This window comes from Microcebus murinus, chromosome 26 (assembly GCF_040939455.1).
Source record: "Microcebus murinus isolate Inina chromosome 26, M.murinus_Inina_mat1.0, whole genome shotgun sequence".
NCBI lineage: Eukaryota > Metazoa > Chordata > Mammalia > Primates > Cheirogaleidae > Microcebus > Microcebus murinus.
In genome coordinates, this window is record NC_134129.1 from 10399994 (window position 1) to 10419094 (window position 19101).

At 32.7% G+C, this 19101-nt stretch overlaps 1 protein-coding gene across 15 annotated transcripts in view; it reads right to left on the reverse strand.

Moving 5' to 3' along the window:
- ADGRL3 (adhesion G protein-coupled receptor L3) overlaps positions 1–19101 on the reverse strand; it is a 780724-nt gene that overhangs the window by 431015 nt on the left and 330608 nt on the right. For all 15 annotated transcript variants that reach the window (XM_075997934.1, XM_075997936.1, XM_075997926.1 and 12 more), the window contains one exon: positions 919–1132. In XM_075997934.1, coding sequence (XP_075854049.1) covers positions 919–1132 — 214 coding nt within the window. The remainder of the gene's footprint in view (positions 1–918; positions 1133–19101) is intronic.

Here is a 19101-nt window from a genome sequence, read left to right on the forward strand (position 1 = left end):
TTTCTTAAGTAGAAGAAAGATAATCCTTAAAATCCATTGTTTTGCTTTCAGGCTACAATTTGTTTAGTTTTACATACGCTACAGTTTTTCCTATATTTTAAAAACTCCTTAAATAATAGAAGGAAAAGAATAAGCTGAAAGCTTATAGTAAATGAATGGCCTCATCACTGATTTCTGAAAAAGCATGATAATAGTGAAGAAATATTTAAGAAACATATAGTACTTATCAAGAAATTTTAATATAATTTAAATCTATGGTATGTATGCATCCCTATTGACCAGTCTCCTTAGAATAAAATTTTCTTTTTCTTATCTAGTGTGATATTATATAGTACCTTAATTTATATTATGCTAATATTTTAGATAGCTTAAATGTTTTAAAATAATTAATTTCATACACTAGATAGCAAAATATTTTTTTCATTATTTGCTAAGGCCAAATAATCCTTAATCAATAGACTTACTATATTTTAATTAATGACTATAACATTGCCTATTAATTTAATTTTTATTTCTTCTTTTTTTCCTACACAGTTAGGAAATAACTGTTAGCAGTAAAAGAAACTTCCTGCAACTTTTGGAGAAAATTACATTTTTGAAAATTGTAAAAAATACAATTAGTTTTTCCTATAATAAACTTCAGTTCTAGTGAACACTATCAAAATACCAGCACTCACATTAGATCATGAAGTTTAATAAATAATAAAATTTTCAATATTTTCCGAATGCTATTTGCAATTTCTAATACTAGCATTCTGGTGACGTGAGGAATAGATGGATATGGAAAAAAGAATTTCAAATTACCCTAGAATGCACAGCGGCTGTTTACCTTCTTTACCTATGTTCAATGTGTCAAGCGGATGCATGTTGAAGGTTTATAGTGTTCGTGCAAAGACAAGGATAATAGAAGCATCGTACCTCTGAGACATAATCTTATAGGCATCTGGCAGATAACACCGGATATTCTCCATCTGAGCAGGGTCCGAGTCACAAATTTTGTCATCGGTCCTCCCATAGTTGGCACTTTCAATCATGATGACGTCTGTTCCCGGGCAGCGGAGCTCGATGGGGTAGCTCTCACAGGACAGCTCTCTGCGGACCACGGCCATGGGGATGGGGGCACGGCTGAAAGCTGCCAGGAGGAGGAGGAGGAGGAAGAAAAAGAAACCATCTTACCACGTACAAAGGAAAATTGCATGCGTTTGCCTTCCCAGTGTTTGGGGTGAACTAATACCAAGAAATAAGTAGTTAAAAGGTATCATTTTAATTAAATTATAGTATTTCTCACTTTAGTAACTTTACAGGGTTTTCTTTAATCAATGATTATTTCTTAAAAACGTTATATCTCATATTTTCTTCTTATAATTGAAAAAAAAAAAAAGTACTCTGGATTTTCTATTAAACCCTTGGCTTGGTGTGTCAGGTTCAGACTATATGGAAATATCATCCAGTTTATAGAGTAAGATACTCAGAAAAATCTCAGGGGTGTTTCTTTATTTCTTTTCTCTCCTTTTTTTTTAACAATAAGGAAATCATCACCAAAAAATTGCCCTGCTGTTGCCTTTAGATATTTAAGTAAAGTACTCTATTTCAATTTTAAAACATACTTTCAGTGTTTAAGCAATAATTAACACATTCAGCATACTTTATGGGTTCATTATAGAAATAATGCATGCTATTCAAAAAAATAGACATTTTTATGGAGAAAAATTATATTCTCCTTTAGCTCCTTCTGCACGCCCTTTTCCTGCTGTCAAAAGGGAACAAAGTAGTAATGTAGAGACCTACCTACTATAGTTTTCTATACAAAAGCAGATATCCTATGTGTCTTTCCATTCTTTAATTTACACAGGTAATTTTACTCAGGTAGTATCACACTACATATATTGTTTGATATCATGCATTACTTTATCTGTTAACTTAATGACATATTATAAAAATTCTGTCATATCTGGATATTGTTTCATTTTAATAGCCACATTTCATATATATGTATATAAATGATTGAATTGGTCCTATCTTCATGGGCATTTAGGAAGGTCTTGGTGTTTTTGTGTCATACTATTGCCAAGCAATATAAACATATCTTATCTGTGCAACTTGGCTATAATATTTTGAAAACGAATCTAATTACCCAAATATATTTTATGCTATATTTCTAAAAATAAAATTGATGAGTCAAGGGGGAAACACATTTCAAATGTGGCGAGTATCAAAATATTTTTAAAAAACAATAAACATGTATACTTCCGCCGACAGAACTTTCCCCTCCCAAATTAAATAGTATCAATTCCTCTAAATTTTGTCAATTTGATAGATGAAGAACTATATATCTTCATTTTAACTTGCACTACTTTATTTTTACAATAGAATATATTTTCATGTTTATTGGCCCTTTATAATTCTTTTATTTGTGAATTGCTTGCTTACATTTATGCAAAGTTTGCTGCTGTAAAAGTTCTTTGTATAGCAAGAAAACTAAATATGTGTTCTTCATATTTGTGGCAAATATGCTTTTCAAGTTTGTTATTTCACTTCAGGTATTTGCTGAACATATATATTTCATTTTTATACAGAAAACTATACTTTCATGTCAAGTTTAGCAGTTTCCCTTTCCCAGATTGTGAACATAATCAGTACATTACTGGAAGAAAGTCAAATGTTTAATTGTTGTAAAAACTCAAGTCTTCTTTTACAAGCATGTAATTGAAATTCTAAATGAAGTGTTTACCAACTGTCAAATAAGATGATTTCCACATTAAGAGAATCAGTTATAGAGAAACATAAGTGATAGCTTAAATTTGCATCGATAGTTGACTAACTCACTCATGCGCACACACATAAAAGACATGTATTTAAATAAATATATGCAACTTTTCTTGTGGCTTTTTTAAATTAAGCATGAAATGTGAAAGGAGAAAAAGGAGAAAAAGCAGGGAAGTGGGAAAGGGAGGGGTAGGGAAAGAGAAATTTTGTAAGTATTTTCACTTGAAAATCTGAGAAAATACTGATTCAGTTCATGAAACATACCAACTGTTTCAAAATTGAGAGTGACATGAGTTTTTACCTCATTTGTGTATTTATGAAAAAAAATAACTATTATATGCTTCATGCATAACTCCTCACCAAGTCACTGAGCTACACTGCGCAGTTAATTCCATTCTGATTGGCATTTGACATCTTGTTTAATATCTTTGTCTCTCTCTCTTTCTCATGCATACATACATACATATATAAACACAAAGTCACAGCAGAACCTAGCACATCTACAGCGTCGATCAAACACAGTTAACATAATTAGAGGTTAGTTGTAACTTTATTTTTATAGTTCTTGTGTCAGCATTATAGTAGTGTATTCTCAAAATACACACTGAATTTCTGAAATGTGAATTTCTAGTGTTCCTACAATAAAATTCTTTGTCATTCACAAATCAGATGTGTGTTTAAAGATAAAATCCTTTTCAATACTGAGATTCTATTTTCATGGATAAAGACATTTTCATTAATGTATTTATATTTTATATAATAGAATCATTGAATAATAAAAATGTTCCAATTTGGGAATTAAATTTCATGATTTCAGTCAGTTTAAATGGAATGGTAGAGATGTTTTTGTGAATCTCTGCAATGTGTTACACTTTAGGTTTTTCCACATTTGTTAAGAGACAGTTGATTCTTAACTTGGTATAATCATTTTTTTAAAAAAGTCACATTGAAACTGCCTCTAAACTTTGAATTCATCTGGCTATATTATGTTGACTTAACCAGCCAATTAAGTTAAAAAAAAACGAATTTAACTTAACAAAGAAACAACAAATAAGCAAATCATTCTGTCAACGCATTTGTTTGACGAAGTGGACAATTCAGTTGATTAAACTCATCAGTTGATTTTGTCAAAACATTGACATAGCTTTAATCTGGGTCTTCACTGTCAAAAATATGATTTGCAACACTAGACAGTTGCAAAGTCAACTAACATGGGTAGGCTTAAATTTTCCATCACTTTTTTGGATCTGTAAGAATTATTCAAAAGTTATTGATATGGCCATTTTTACAGACAACTACAGTTGATTTGTGGATGCTCTATTCCACTTAACATATAATTGTATTTGTATCAGTAACCCAGTGACAAATTGCACTCCATAAATGATGGACACTTTGTTTAAAGGAATGTATTACTGGAAAGTAGTCTATAACACTATCTAATTAGCTATTTAAATTGCATTTAATTATATTGCTAAACGTTTTAATCAGCAACCAAAGTCCAAAGGAAAAAAATGGTTTAAGTTAAAAGTAAAGTTGTTTTATCATTTAGTTAATATGCTATGAATGGAAAGACTTTCCTTCCAGGAGAAAAAAGCTAAGACATGTAAAATGCCAACAATTCAAATGCAGAGTGGCCAGATAATCTATTGTATGTTTTGTCAGGGTAATATTGCATTGGGCATTGTGAAGTTGCTTATGACAAAATAATTTGGAACAAAGAAGGCAAGTCCATACCTTCTTGAGCTCCTTCCCACTTTTATCCCATGAGGTAACCTGTTATAACATGGAATTACAATACCATCTACTAAGTATCTAATAGATATTTGCTGAATAAACTGGAAAAGCTTTAAATGTGAAATCCAGTAACCTTCTAATAAGATGCCATACTTTGGAACTACTCACTAATTATGGTATTGACTAAAGAGATATGAACTAACAAAACTTCTCTGCTAAATATCACCAGAACCTCAGGAAGTCCCCAAATTCCAAAACATACACCTAGTGAAGCATGCTCTTGACCAAGTATTAAAAGTGAAGAAAGTAAAAAGTGTTAAATAATATAAGAAATAGCTCTCTATTCTTACTTATTTTTGTCAGAAATCACTCTCATTCTTTCCTTCTTTTCTGAGGCTTCAACTACTCTGTTGTTGACATCTCTTGTTTTTCTGTTTCCCTCTCCTTGGGCTCTCTCCTCTGACTGTTAAGTCTGCTTGGGAAGTTCGACTGGATATACTCTAAGTCCTTAGTGAACATCTGTGTGCTGATAACTGAAGGCACATGACTAGGGACAGGAAGTCAGGAGGCTATAACAGAAGCAGGTGGCCAAAGAGTCAAATGCTTCTTTCTATTCCCCAAAGACAGAAGTCAGAGACTCGCCAGGATAACCCTAGGATATTAGAGAGGGGGTTTCAAAGAAGAGAACGTTCCTTGAGATACATAGGACAAAGGGTATCAAGAAGAATAAGACTAAACATAGTCTAAAAGGCAAGCTGCCAATTAGTTGGTTGAGGACAAAATACAATATAATTAACTGAGTTTGAAATGCATTCAATTTAAGGTGTCGGGGGATAATACCTGGAAATGTTCAATGGTCAGTTGGATTCATGAGTCCAGAATTCAGGAGCAGAATATAGGCTAAAACCATGTAATAATACATAAAGTAGCTCAAAGATTGCCTACACAGAGAGTAAAAGAAGAGGGATGAACAGAGAAATTAGACTATCAGCAGTCACTGAACACTTGGAGGAAAGTGCTACTAAATCACTAGAGAAATGTAATATGGAGAAGAGTACTGCGTATCAATTCAAGGATGAGTTTGATGTTATGGACTACGCCACCTGCACCTGCATTGGGGGAAGGGAACTTTATTACATGACAGATGAATCAAGCAATTCTCTCTCCCTGCCCCAGGGCCAAGCCTTCAATGCCGTGTTCAAATTTGGTCTTTTTCATGGACTGTTCTACATACTCAGCGATCCAGTCAAAAACTAAGGGCTGCACTCTCCACATAGCAGAGACTACAATCTTCAGCCTGCTCTGTTTGTTTGTTGTGGTTATAAAAACATCAGCAAAACAGCTTACATTTGTATTTATTTTCTATTTCTTCCCCTTCACCCTTTGTTTACTCTGAATCTTGTGGGGTTTTTTTAAAATCAATCTAAGGATTTTTTTTTAAAAAAATCACCAAGAAATGCAAATTAGATGGCTATTTGTAGTAAAGAGAAAATACTTTATATGGATAATGACATTGAGTATATCTGGAACAAAATGTTGCATGATTTGATAACTGAACATGAAAGGGAAAGAGAGTGACAAGGATGGCTATCAGGTTTCTATCATAAGCAAATGGTGAGATGTTAGTGCCATGAGCAAAATCTGCTAGGGAGTTGAATATATAAGTTGATGATTTAGAAGAGACAGCTTTATAAATTTGAGAGTTGTATGGTAGTACTTAAGATCACAGCAGTAGGTAGGATAATCAACCTAGGGAGGGAGTGTAGATTTTTTTTTAAAGAGGTCCACGTGGCAGTTTTGCAATATATTCATGATTGTCTGATACTATTCCATTCTTATTCCCCTTCCGCTTGAACGTAGGCTGTACTCACTTCTAATGGACAAAAGTGTAGTAGAAATGAGTATGTGATTTCTGAAAGCAGTTTATTAAAAAAACATTGGGTTTCAGCCTCTCTTGGATCACTCACTTTGTGCAAAGCCAGCCACCCTATCTTGAGAGCACTCACATGGTCCCATGGATAGCCCTGGGGGAGTGAAGAACTGAGGCTCCTGCTGACAGCCAGCATGAAACTGCAAGGCTCAGAAATGAGGCACCTTGGAGGCTAATGCTCCAGCCACCAGAAAGCCTTCCTTCAGGTAACTGCAACCATGAGAAACTCTGAAACATAAATGACTATTTAACTACTCCTGGATTCCTAATGTACCGAAACCATGTAATATAATAAAAGTTTACTGTTTTAAGCCACTAAGACTTTGGCTATATAATACAGCAAAGAGCCAAGCCTGAAGGAAAGTTTACAGAGTTGACATTGAAACTATTAAGACAGATTTTGAATAATTACCAAAATCAATGACAGAAAAATATGAATGACAACACATATAGTCTAGCATTATCATCCCTTTGCTTAAACAGCATTTAGGCTTCTAGTTTAAAAAATATATATATATATATATATATATATATATATATATATATGTGAAAACAGTGATGAATTACTAGGAAGTGCTGAAAACATTTTTCTCCCTGAATTACAATGATCATAGGAAGAAAAAAAAAAAGCTTTTTGAAAATTAAAAAATGAAAATGAAATAGATTTAGTTCCTTCTCAGGAAGAAGTTAATTAAATTATTTGTAAGTCAATGCTAATGATTCCAAAGGAGTTTCTTAATTATAGATAGGGACACTTACATATCTGAAAGTGGACATATTTCTACTTACTGGCAATGCTTTTGAAAAACACTTCATTACTTAAATGCTGCCAAAAAGCAAATATTACCAATTTTAAGTTTCAGCAGACATTTTGACATAATTTTCTTAAATACATGTATTTTTTCTGTGCCATTTTACATGCCAACACATTTATCTAAGTATTTTGAAATGTGGTCTTAAAATCTAGTCCAAAATACTTGGCAGCAAAAATAACATGGAAAACCCAATGAAATAACCCATCATCAACTTTCTTTAAAAGTACATTTGCTACCAGTAAGCTTCTAATACACTGAATTTCAACAAGTCAAATTCAACAAAGAATACATATAATTTAAATGACATTTTAGCATTTAATTAAGTCTAACACAGTGGCCATTAAAACTGACACCTGAAAGTATAGCCAAAGGCAATTATGTTCTGAGGTCAAAAAGAAAAGCATGGAATTTAGATGGTTTAATATAAAATTTCTGAAATTACAGGAAAAATGTTTTAATGAGTAGAGCATCATAAGATAATTAATGCTCAAATTCCTTTGACTTATGGAGCTTAAGTATGAACCTCATATTTTTTAAGGACACATACACAAAGCTGTAACCTTCAAATGAAATTGCCATACAGAGATTGCATAAAACTGGCATAAGTGATCGAACAAATGAATTCATATCTAGTTGCTATAACTTTTCAACATTTAATAAAATCATATTCCACACTGCCTTTCAATTATATCAATGAGAAATACAACTTCCAAAAGTGTGCCAAATTTTACATTTCACAATTTTCCCAACCTTCTTCTAATTGCGAAAACCTTAAGACTGGATGTTCAACATGTTCTTGAGAATAACAATTATAATTTCAAGATAAACAAAAATCCACCAAAAAGAATTCTACAATTCAGATGAAATTTTTCAAAGCATGCCAACTTAATTCTAAATGCATATAGATTACCTACAAAGTGACTGCCAGGAATTATTAAACATAAGATTGTCCAAAGTCTCCCTTTACATTAGGTATTCTCTCGAGGCTAGGAGAGTGGTCCTATAGAGGATGGAGCTCAAAGAATTTGGCAGCAGGAGTTTCAGAGTTACTATATGAAATCAAGAACATGATAAAACTTCATGGGGGTATAGCAAGGTCCCAAAAGGCAAGAGATGATATTCATAATTATTACAACGTAAAGGTTATAGGACAATAAAAAGATCAGATGGGGGAAGTTCAGAACATGGGAGGAGGTAGAGGTAGATGACCCAGAACGTAATAGGTATCAGGTTAGTGCAAAGTAACTGCATCTTAGCATTGTTGAAATGTGTTGTTGGATAATTGGAATACATTCTTAAATAACTGTGGTTATGTTATACATCATTTGAATGCGCATCTCTTGTTTTATCTTTATCTGCTAATGACTAATTATGTGCTGTTTATTTTGTGTTTATTTTAGACTATGGAAATGATCTTGGACAAAAAGCAAATTTGAGTGATTTTCTTATTCTAGTTCAAAATGGGTCATAAAGCAGCAGAGACAACTTGCAACAGCAGCAATGCATTTGGCCCAGGAACTACTAAGGAACGTACAGTGCAGTGGTGGTTCAAGAAGTTCTGCAAAGGTGAAGAGACCCTTGAAGATAAGGCTGGCCTTCAGAAGTTGGCAACACCAAATTGAGAGCAATCATGGAAGTTGATCCTCTTACAACTACATGAGAAGTTGCCGAAGAACTCAACTTCAACCATTCTACCTACAGTCATCGGGCATTTGAAACACATTGGAAAGATGGAAAAGCTCAGTAAGTGGGCGCCTCATGAGCTTATCAAAAACAATAAACAAAACAAAACAAAAAAGTCATTTTGAAGTGTCATCTTCTCTTCTTGTACACAACAACTAACAGTTTCTAGACCAGATTGTGACGTGGGACAAAAAGTGGATTTTACACAATAACCAGCGATGACCAGCTCAGTGATTAGACCCAGAAGAAGCTTCCAAGCACTTCCCAAAGACAAACTTGCACCGAAAACAGGTCATAGTCACTGTTTGGTGGTCTGCTGCTGGTCTGATCCACTACAGCTTTCTGAAACCATTACAGCTGAGAAGTATGCTCAGCAAATCAAGGAGATGCATGGAAAACTGCAATGCCTGCAGCTGTCGTTGATCAACAGAAAGGGCCCAATTCTTCTATACGGCATGGCACGACTAAAACTTCAAAAGTAGAATGAAGTTTTGCCCCATCTGCCATATTCAATGGACCCATCTCCAACTGACTACCACTTCCTTCAAGCATCTTGACAACTTTTTGCGGGGGAAATGCTTCCACAATCAGCAGGATGCAGAAAATGCTTTCCAAGAGTTCTTCAAATCCTGAAGCATGCATTTTTACACTACAGGTATAAACAAACTTATTTCTCATTGGCAAAAATGTGATTGTAACAGTTCCTATTTTGATTAATAAAGATGTGTTTGAGCCTAGTTATGATGATTATAAATGCATAGTCTGAAACCACAATTACTTTGCACCAACCCAATACTAAGAATCTTCCTGTCTCTATAGAATTCCAGAATCTTGTGATTGGAGAAAGAATGTATAGATGCCTACTCAAGGCTTAAGATATCATAACACAGAATGAACTATGTGGAACAAATAAAAAACATCTGAAGAATTTTAAGGAAACAAAGTCATTAACATGTGTTTGGATGCTTAAAAAAGATTTCTTGAAGGAAGTGGACTTGAGTTGGAGCTTAAAGATCAATCAGTTTATATAGATATAGGACAAGGAAAGAGTAAAATATTCCAGGCAGAAAGTCTGAGCAAATATATGCATATTTATGAGAGAATTAGGAGCAGAACTAAAGAGTAGTCAGTTGGGAAAGAGCCTTAAAGTCAGACATAGAATATAGTCCAAATTATTTAAGGCAATCTGAGATGATGGCATAATATGATGACATAATATTAATAAAAGCAATCTTAAAATGATTAGCCAATAGGTTATTTAAACAGATCAGAATGAACATAAGTGTGGGAATTAATGAGGAAGATGTATCAATGAGCTATTTAGGGTGGTATGACAATAATAATTGCTAACATTTATTCAGTGTTTTTCACGTGCTGGTGCTTTAAGAGTATCACTTTATTTCAAACTACCAACAATAAAAGTTTGGCAATATTAGCAACCCTATTTACCAAGCAATGAAACCACAGCTTAGATGGTAAGAATGGGAGACATGAACCAGAAAGTCATAGAGGCAAGTTGCAATTATTCTCCTTGAGTGTCACGGACAGAGGAAACAGGGAAAGGGAATTTCGTTTAGGAAATACATAAGGCAATATCATAACATGACGCTAAAAATTAGTGACATAAAATTTTTGAAATCTAATTTTTTTAGTCAAATGAAGTCTAATTCCTGAATATGAGAAGTTAAACATTTAATTTATTGTGTCTGGTAAGGTTTTTCTTTCTTTCTTTTTTTTTTAAATAGCACAAAACATAATACTATTTGGTCTTTTCCAAATTTTAAGAATACTTTCCTACCACTTTGATATTATACATAAAAATTGATATGAAGACTTTCTTTAAAACTCTACTGCAGTGCGATGAAAATCACTAATTTTAAAATGTGCTATTTATTGTCAAAGTTAGTCATTATACCTTTATATAAATATATAAATACATAATATTCTTTCTTCCAAATCAATAGATTTAAAGTTTGTATTATTCTTACACTGAGACCAATCTGTATAAATACAGATTTTAACAGAAGAAACATTCAGGAAATTTAGTGAAGGAATAATATACATTTTGAATAAACAGAGGTCACAGATAAAACTCTGCAACATTTTAATTTTGAAGGAAAGGAAAGGAGTTATTAAACAGCAAATAAATGCTCTATTGCTCTGTACGTCTTATTCAGAGAAGCACAGGCAGCATCTATTAACATTTTTCCTTTACCCTCTCCCTCCCCAACACACACAGAAACATATACAAACACTCACACACGCTCACAAAATATTGATTAGAAAGGATAAAGAGCTCTCAGTGGCAAATAATTCTTTGTTTTGTTTTGTCCTTAAGGGAAGTAACGCTAAAGCATTTCTTTCCAATTCAGCAGCATAAATCTTCTGCAGTAGAGACCTTGTTATAACCTCTTTGGTAATACCCTCCACACTGAAAAACATATACACCAGTGTTTGTAAATCCTTTATCCATGAGCTTTACAACAGCTTTAACATGGGAAACATGGCCCTGTACTCACCCAATCAGTGTTGAACTGTTGCTGTCTATGTAATCCACCTGAGATGATAACAATAAGCCTAACCATAAAGAGCCTGACCAAATCTGTATTTTCACACTGTTATGTTTGCTAACTAAAGTTTTCTATCACCTGTTTATGGCAGCTAAAAGTTGACATTCATTCCACCAGAATATGTTTGCTAAGAATAAATCTGCAAATCGTGCTGCTCGCAAAATCATTCACTTATTCTTTATTTTATTCCCCGTGAATCTTTTATTAACAATGTTTCCCAGCAAACACATTTTCATTAAGTAGTTGAACAGACACTAAATGCTAAATGTAAATCCTGGCTTTAAACGCAGTGAATGTCTATGTAGTGATATCTGTAAATGAAGAAATGTATTAACCAACCAAATCTCTCAACCTACGAAAGACTGGACTTTTCCCAAAAGCTAGAAATGGAGAACAGGATATGTGGCAAACTTTTTTTTTTTTTTTGAACAAATTCTAATGTCAATTTTCTCTCCAAAGCAGAAAAAAAAAAAAAAAATTAGGAGACTAGCCAAAATAAATCCATCAATTGCAGGCAAAATACCCGTGTCCCCCACCCCACCAAAAAACAAACTAACAAAAAAGCCCCATAGCACACATTGTATAATTTTGGACACAAGTAAAGACTTTTATTTGAGTGAAAATTAAATGTTTGACTAGTTCAGAAAGAAACTCTCACCTCTCCCAAGCTTTGAGGCAAAGCCATGAGAAAGATTCTGAATGAATAGATTTTTATCTCCTAACAGCAGTAACAACAACAACAATATTCTGAAAGGCAGAAAAACAGCTCATACACTCAGATTTCTAAAGCCTTATGAATTGACTTCAAAACCACATTTAAAAAAATCACAGGAAACAGGTGAAAGGCTCTACCAAGGACTATATGTGGGAAAACTGTCATGAAATGACACAGGGCACATAAAGCACTCTATTATATTTGTTCAGCTCAACCACAAAATATACCATTGAGGTTAGTAAAACACATTTTCCCACCTAAAAAAAATTAATAGAAAGTCTTTCTAGAACACATTTCAAGGCCACACGGCACGTTTCTAGAACTAGATTAAAAGTTTCAAATATCTACCCTAATGTTTCTTCAACTAATTAGAAAAATAACGTAAAAATAAGTTATGAAGAAGAAAATAAATTTCAAAATGGTGATAGAGAAATACATATTCTGACATTCCTGAATGACTAATACCAACCCTTCCCTACTCCAGTGATTAACTTCACGTATTCAGTCAATGAATAAAAACTGAGCTCTAGTTCAATACCAGATGCTATTCAAAAAGTGGTGGGTATGCCATGGTCAATAGAACATTTATTCATCACCTGATGGAATTTGCAATGTGGATGGGGGCAGAGGATAAACATTAAAAAAATTTTAAACACATAAATAATTAAGTAACTCCAAAATATCCACGACAACTATGATGGAAAAAACAAAGCAAAATATAACACCACGAGACAAAATAGCACAGATTCATCAACAGCTAACTTGACTTCATATCTTTCTCTGGCTCACTCAAGAAAATGGGAGCATCCAGAATGGTTTTAAACAGGAGTATGTATTTCAAACATTCCTAAAACACAAGTTTAAATTCTCATAAAGCATCTTCTCTGTATGTTACTCAAAATGAGTTCTTTCATCAAATCTTGCTAAAATCCATAGTCAAGGAAGCTGAAAACTTATCATTAAAAACAGGCATTTATTCATATCAAGAAGTTGTGGGCGGGGAGAGCAGAAAGGACAATTAAATTTGCAAATGGCTTTCTATGATTCAGACCACAAAAGTATAAAGGAAGGGATAAACTGCATTCCTTTTCTCACTTTAATCAAACCACAGCACATTGCAAGAACATTCACACAGAGGTGGTTAAAAAAAAAAATCGACTGGCATTTGTAAAGAGAATATTTTGAGTTCTTTGATTTAATTGGTGTAAAGTGTAATATTCGTGAGAAAAAGTAGGTGTACACAGATTATTACAGGTTGCAAACCTTTAATAATAATAGGAAAGCCTTCTAATATTAACAATAACTAATACGCTGAGGTTTTCTAATGTGAATTCTCTGATCTTTCTAAAAGAGTTTACGTGAGCAAAGATAACTTGCAAATATTAAAATGCCAAAATTATCATTTCAGATTTAAAAAGTGAAATAAAAGTTGTTTTAAATTAAAGAATCCTTTTAATGCCTAGAAATGTACCCCAATGCCTAGAAATATATACTTCATTAGAAATATATGAATTCAAAATCATTTCCTAAATTAGTACATCTTTCTGTCAAGCCATACTGGATTCATTGAACTGAATTTTAATTATATCATTCTGGTCATCTGTTTTCATATTTATTAATCACATGGCTGTTCTCTAGTATTTCAAAGATCTTTGATATTGATTATTGTTGATGTATTTCTCTATACTCTAAATAGGATTGTTATTAACATTTGAAGTAGACTTTTTTTCAATTAGCTTGTTCATTGTATTTAAAAAATAAGTTCAGAAGGAATTTTGCCAACATTTTATTATTTCAAAATTAAAATTTCAACTTAATCATTGAAGTTCTAAACTGATACACTGATAAATATCTATGAATGATGGCTATATGCATATACCTTACTGCAATTTATCCCATTTATTTTTTGCTGGCTTTTTCAATATATATGTCAAAAAGCATATGTACATATAGATACACACAGATGGACATATTAGTTGCTTTAGAAAAATGTGCATTTTTAGTTATTTTTCTAGTTTTGCTGATGGTTATGTTTAGTTTAGTTGTACTCCTCTCTTAGTCTGAGTTAAAAGATACTTTCAAATAGACTGGGTAAGTGTAAATGCCCTAGTGACAAATCAGTGCGGTTGAGTGACAGATGCCACCTGGTTTGAGAATGCAAGTATTTCACTTTAAACAATTAAAAAAAATAATTATATTTTCAATGTTCTTCATTTTTTTGTTTGTATAATTATATGGTAGAAGTTGTGTATTGTTTTTACCCCTACCTGAGCTTTCAAAGAGAGATCAGTGGATATTAAAAGTCAAACATCATTCAATAATAAAATATGAATAATATCTAGTGTTTCATGGTTAATATGCTTTCTCTGGTTATATGATACATCTGTCCAAGCCTGTAGCACAATGTAGTCTCCTTTTTATAGACATTCGCTGAGTGTAGGTCAGTAGAAGTATTTCTTTCATTCTGTATTTATAGATTTTAATTGAACAATCTTTTTATCCAAAGATGCTTCAAAGAAGAGATTCTAGTTCACAATTGATGGGAAATGTGAATTTATTTTTATTTAACTAAAAAATAAGCTAATTTTATGCAAATAATCAATTTGAAAAAACGGTTACATCAAATTAGTACTATATAGGGCTTTCCTGAAGGAAAGGTATGGAGGTGAGAAGAACGAGAAATTAGATATATCATTCACTCATTCAATGTGCATTAAATATCGATTTACTATGTATAGAATATGTTTAGACAACTGAAAGACTGAAAATGAAAATAAAATGTTTCCCTCCAGAAAGCCAGGCTAAAATAAATGCAGATCTATTTGAAATCTCTGTACTATAATGATTATAACACTTAAATCCAATTTGACTACTTCATAGCTCTGATTTGGAAAAAAGAGAAAAAATGACTATTTCTAGAATGTTCAAGATTATAAAACATTAGGGTCAATATAAGTAATATACACATCATATATATTTATTGGGGTTATTCTTTCAAATATGACAGAACAGATCCCACTGGAATTCAATACCTTAAACCATGCTCAACACACTGTTGGTGTTGAATATTTATTGAATAAATGCTTTTACATCTCCAGTTTTCTGCACTAATAAATAACTGTTATTTTCATCCTAAGTTTGGCTTAGATTATCCATAAATCCTATTTCAGAAGTGCCCTAATAATGTGGCATGTAAAAAATGTGAATTTTTTGGCAACAGATGATTATTTACATAAAGATTTTTCAGGATTCCATTTACCGAAAGCACTTCTTTATTTGGGTGGTCTTGAAGATGAGGTCAGATCACAGAATGGAGCCTTGAAAACATTACAGAATTTTACATTTGAAATAATTATAAACATCTGAAGTATTTAATTTCATATGACACAAATAGTACTTAATGAAGTACTATTTATGGGCAAACATTGTGTCATAACTGAAGTTTTTATTAATTAATCACAAGTGGCTGGCATATTATTTGATTTACAGTAATTTGAGATACTACACTGCCATAAATACCATCAGTCATAGAAGACAAGGTTTAAATTTTTTAAGGATTGGCAAATGTATTTTTCAACATGTGTATGAAAAAAATAAGTTCATCTGTGGTCAGATAATTCATACTGTCTCATAAATTACTTTTCTTAAAAATTTATATGCATTTTATATTGTGCTTCTTTTTTCACATTATAACATCTGGGTACTCTGAGGGTTTTAACTTCTAAATCTAGTAACAGACTGTGCTATAAATTGGTTCACAGAATAAAATAGAAGACCATGAGAAGCTGAGTGAATTGTGGTTTTCACTGAAGCACAAAATGACACAAAGAAGAAAAACTGTACAGAAAGTATTTGCTACAAGTTAAAGTTACTTCAGCACTTGGAGTCCCCTGATCAGTTTCTGTAGCAGAGCTATAAACCCACATGAATAATATTTGCACTTTTAAGGAAGTGATAAATTGCATGATTATAGTGTTTTCTATGGTTTACGGGCTTGTTTACCATAACACTAAGTCTATTAAGGCAAGTTTTGCCAAGAAAAAGAATTTATAAGCAGCCAACAGAATTTTCAAAAACTCTCTAACAAATATTATTAAAATCTTCAAAAATACACAAACAGTTCATTTGGGAAAAATAATCTGATGTGAGTCTTTTATTATTTGTAAGTTAATACAATTTATTTATCTATCTATTCAACCATTCATTCAACAAACAGCTGTTGAGTTTTATTATATGCCAAGAAATAAGCTTTATTCTCTGGGAAATGAATATGAATGTAATGAATATGAATGCTATGATTCCTTTCCAAAAGCTATCTGTTCATTAGCAACTTCTCAAACTTTTTAAATAGTTTTATATTATATTAAATGAAAAAAAATAATTTGAAATTTGCTCATAGAAATTAAATCAACTGTTAAGCACAGTGCCAGGCACATAGTAAGTGCTCAGTCAATGTTATATATCTAATATGTTTTGATACTGCTGGGGTTTTAAGTGAATATAAGAAATATAGAAGTGCAGGTGTCATGGCTCACACCTGTAATCCTAGCACTCTGGGAAGCTGAGACAGGTGGCTTGCTTGAGCTTAGGAGTTCAAGGCCAGCCTGAGCAAGAGCGAGACCCTGTCTCTACTAAAAAAAAAAAAAAAAAAAGCTGGGCATGGGGATGCAAGCCTGTAGTCCCAGCTACTTGGAGGCTGAAGCAGGAGCATCATTTGAGCCCAAGAGTTAGAGGTTGTTGTGAGCTAGGCTACTGCCATGGCACTCTAGCCTGGGCAACAGATCAAGAGTCTGTCTCAAAAAAAAATAGAAACACACACACAAAATCATTCCTGATAGAAGGACTGGTATGAACAAGGGTATAACGGGCCATCGGGGGGCCCTCAGTATATACAAGCATCCAATAAAATAGTTATCTGCCTCTATACAGCCCAAACTTCCAATTTCCTCAGGTCTAACCCCTCTGGTAGCCCTGATACCTGTAAATGTATTTTGTGTTTGTGGTCTCCACTTTAATATAAATTCTCTTTGGATTTTATGCTTCTTACCCCCAAATCATCTCTTATGTCCCTTACCCTGTCTTCACTACTTGAAGATACTTTTTGAGATAGCCTTGATTTTGACCCTTGCTTTAATCCTAAAGCATGGGAGTCCAGCCTCAGTCATTTCTATGCTTACCCATTTCTCCATTTGGCTTCAACTGAAATAAATATAGAAGAAAACGTGTTTATTCAGGGTAGTTTTGCAATATAGCTAAAGGTACAAGACAAGAAATAGTACACATGATCAGTGAAAATATATTAAATATCAGGTATGTCAAGAGTGCTGGGTTTGGTTTTTACTTCATTCAATAAATAATTATTGAGTTCCTAGACATAATCCAAAGAGTTGGAGCATAGAAGTATATAAACAGAAAAAAAATGTACTCTTATAAAACTTAATTTCTGATTTGGAGAAACAGAAAAGGAAGCACAAATTCATACGGTCCATTAGTAGTAAATGCAATGGTAAAAAAAAGATAATAGCTTACAAAGGATAGGAGGTGTTTCAGAGATGAGGCACTGATATCTTTGAGTATAGCCTTGATTTGGTTTTAACAGTACATTAGGAAGAATAATATGCCTGAAATGAGCAAGATAGATTTGAGAGAATTTAGAGAGAGACAATGGCAGAAAGAATAATAAGATGATTATTGTAATCACCCAGAGAAGATGAAATAAAAGTTGGGATTGTATGATGTTAGTCATGAAAACAGAAAGAGAGTGCAGCTCTCAAATACTTCAGGAAATTAGTCCAAATTTTGTTAACTATCAGGATGTGGAAAGAAGGGATAGGATGGTATCAAAGTGGACAGACATGGCTATATCTCTAGCATAAAAAGGGAAAGTCTAGGGAGAGGGAGAAGATAAGTTCACTTTAAGGCAGGCTATTATATACAAAAAGGCTTAGTAACTATTTAGCCTTTAAATGCAGAGCTCACATGTAAATCAGTCATGCAGAAATATAAATGATGGCCATCTGAATTAAAAATAATATATGAAATCAGGAATGAAAAAAGATTGCCAACAAAAACTTGTACAAGAATGTTCACTGTGGCAATATTCATAATAGCCAAAAGTCCAAAACAACCAAATTTCCATCAACTGATGAATGGATAAATAAAATGTAGAATACTCATACAATTGAGTATTATTCATCAATAAAAAGGAGTGAAGGAGGTGATAAAAAATATTTTGTAACTTGATATATGTGGTTGCTAAACATTATTGCAAATGTACTAATTGCTATATAAGTATGCACTTTAAACTGGTTAATTTTGTGCTATGTATCTTCTAGGGCTATAGAAAAGTTAAATTAAAAAAGGATTGAAGTACAGATACATGCTATAAGTTGTATAAACCTTGAAAATATTGAGCCATGGAAAAGAAACCAATCACAACATATAACATATTATATTGTTCTATTTATGTGAAATGTCCAGAATAGGCACATTATATAGTCAGAAAGTAGACTAGTGGCTGCCTAGGGTTTGGGAGTTTGAAGAAAAGTGGTGATTGTTAATAGGTACAGATTTTCTTTTGGGAATGATGATAATAATCTCACTTCTAAATTGTGCAGATGGTTGTACAACTCTGTAAATACACTAAAACCTAATGAATTGTACCTTCGAAAAGATGGAATGTGATTACATCTGCATAAATTTTATTATGAAATTATAAATAAATTTTCTAACACAATTTACTAGGGGAAAAAACCCAAAAATATTGTCAAGGTATACAATCTAGTCAGAGAGGTGTTTCTGAAAATCTTTTTTTTTTTTTTTTTTTTTTTTTTGAGACAGAGTCTCGATTTGTTGCCCAGGCTAGAGTGAGTGCCATGGCGTCAGCCT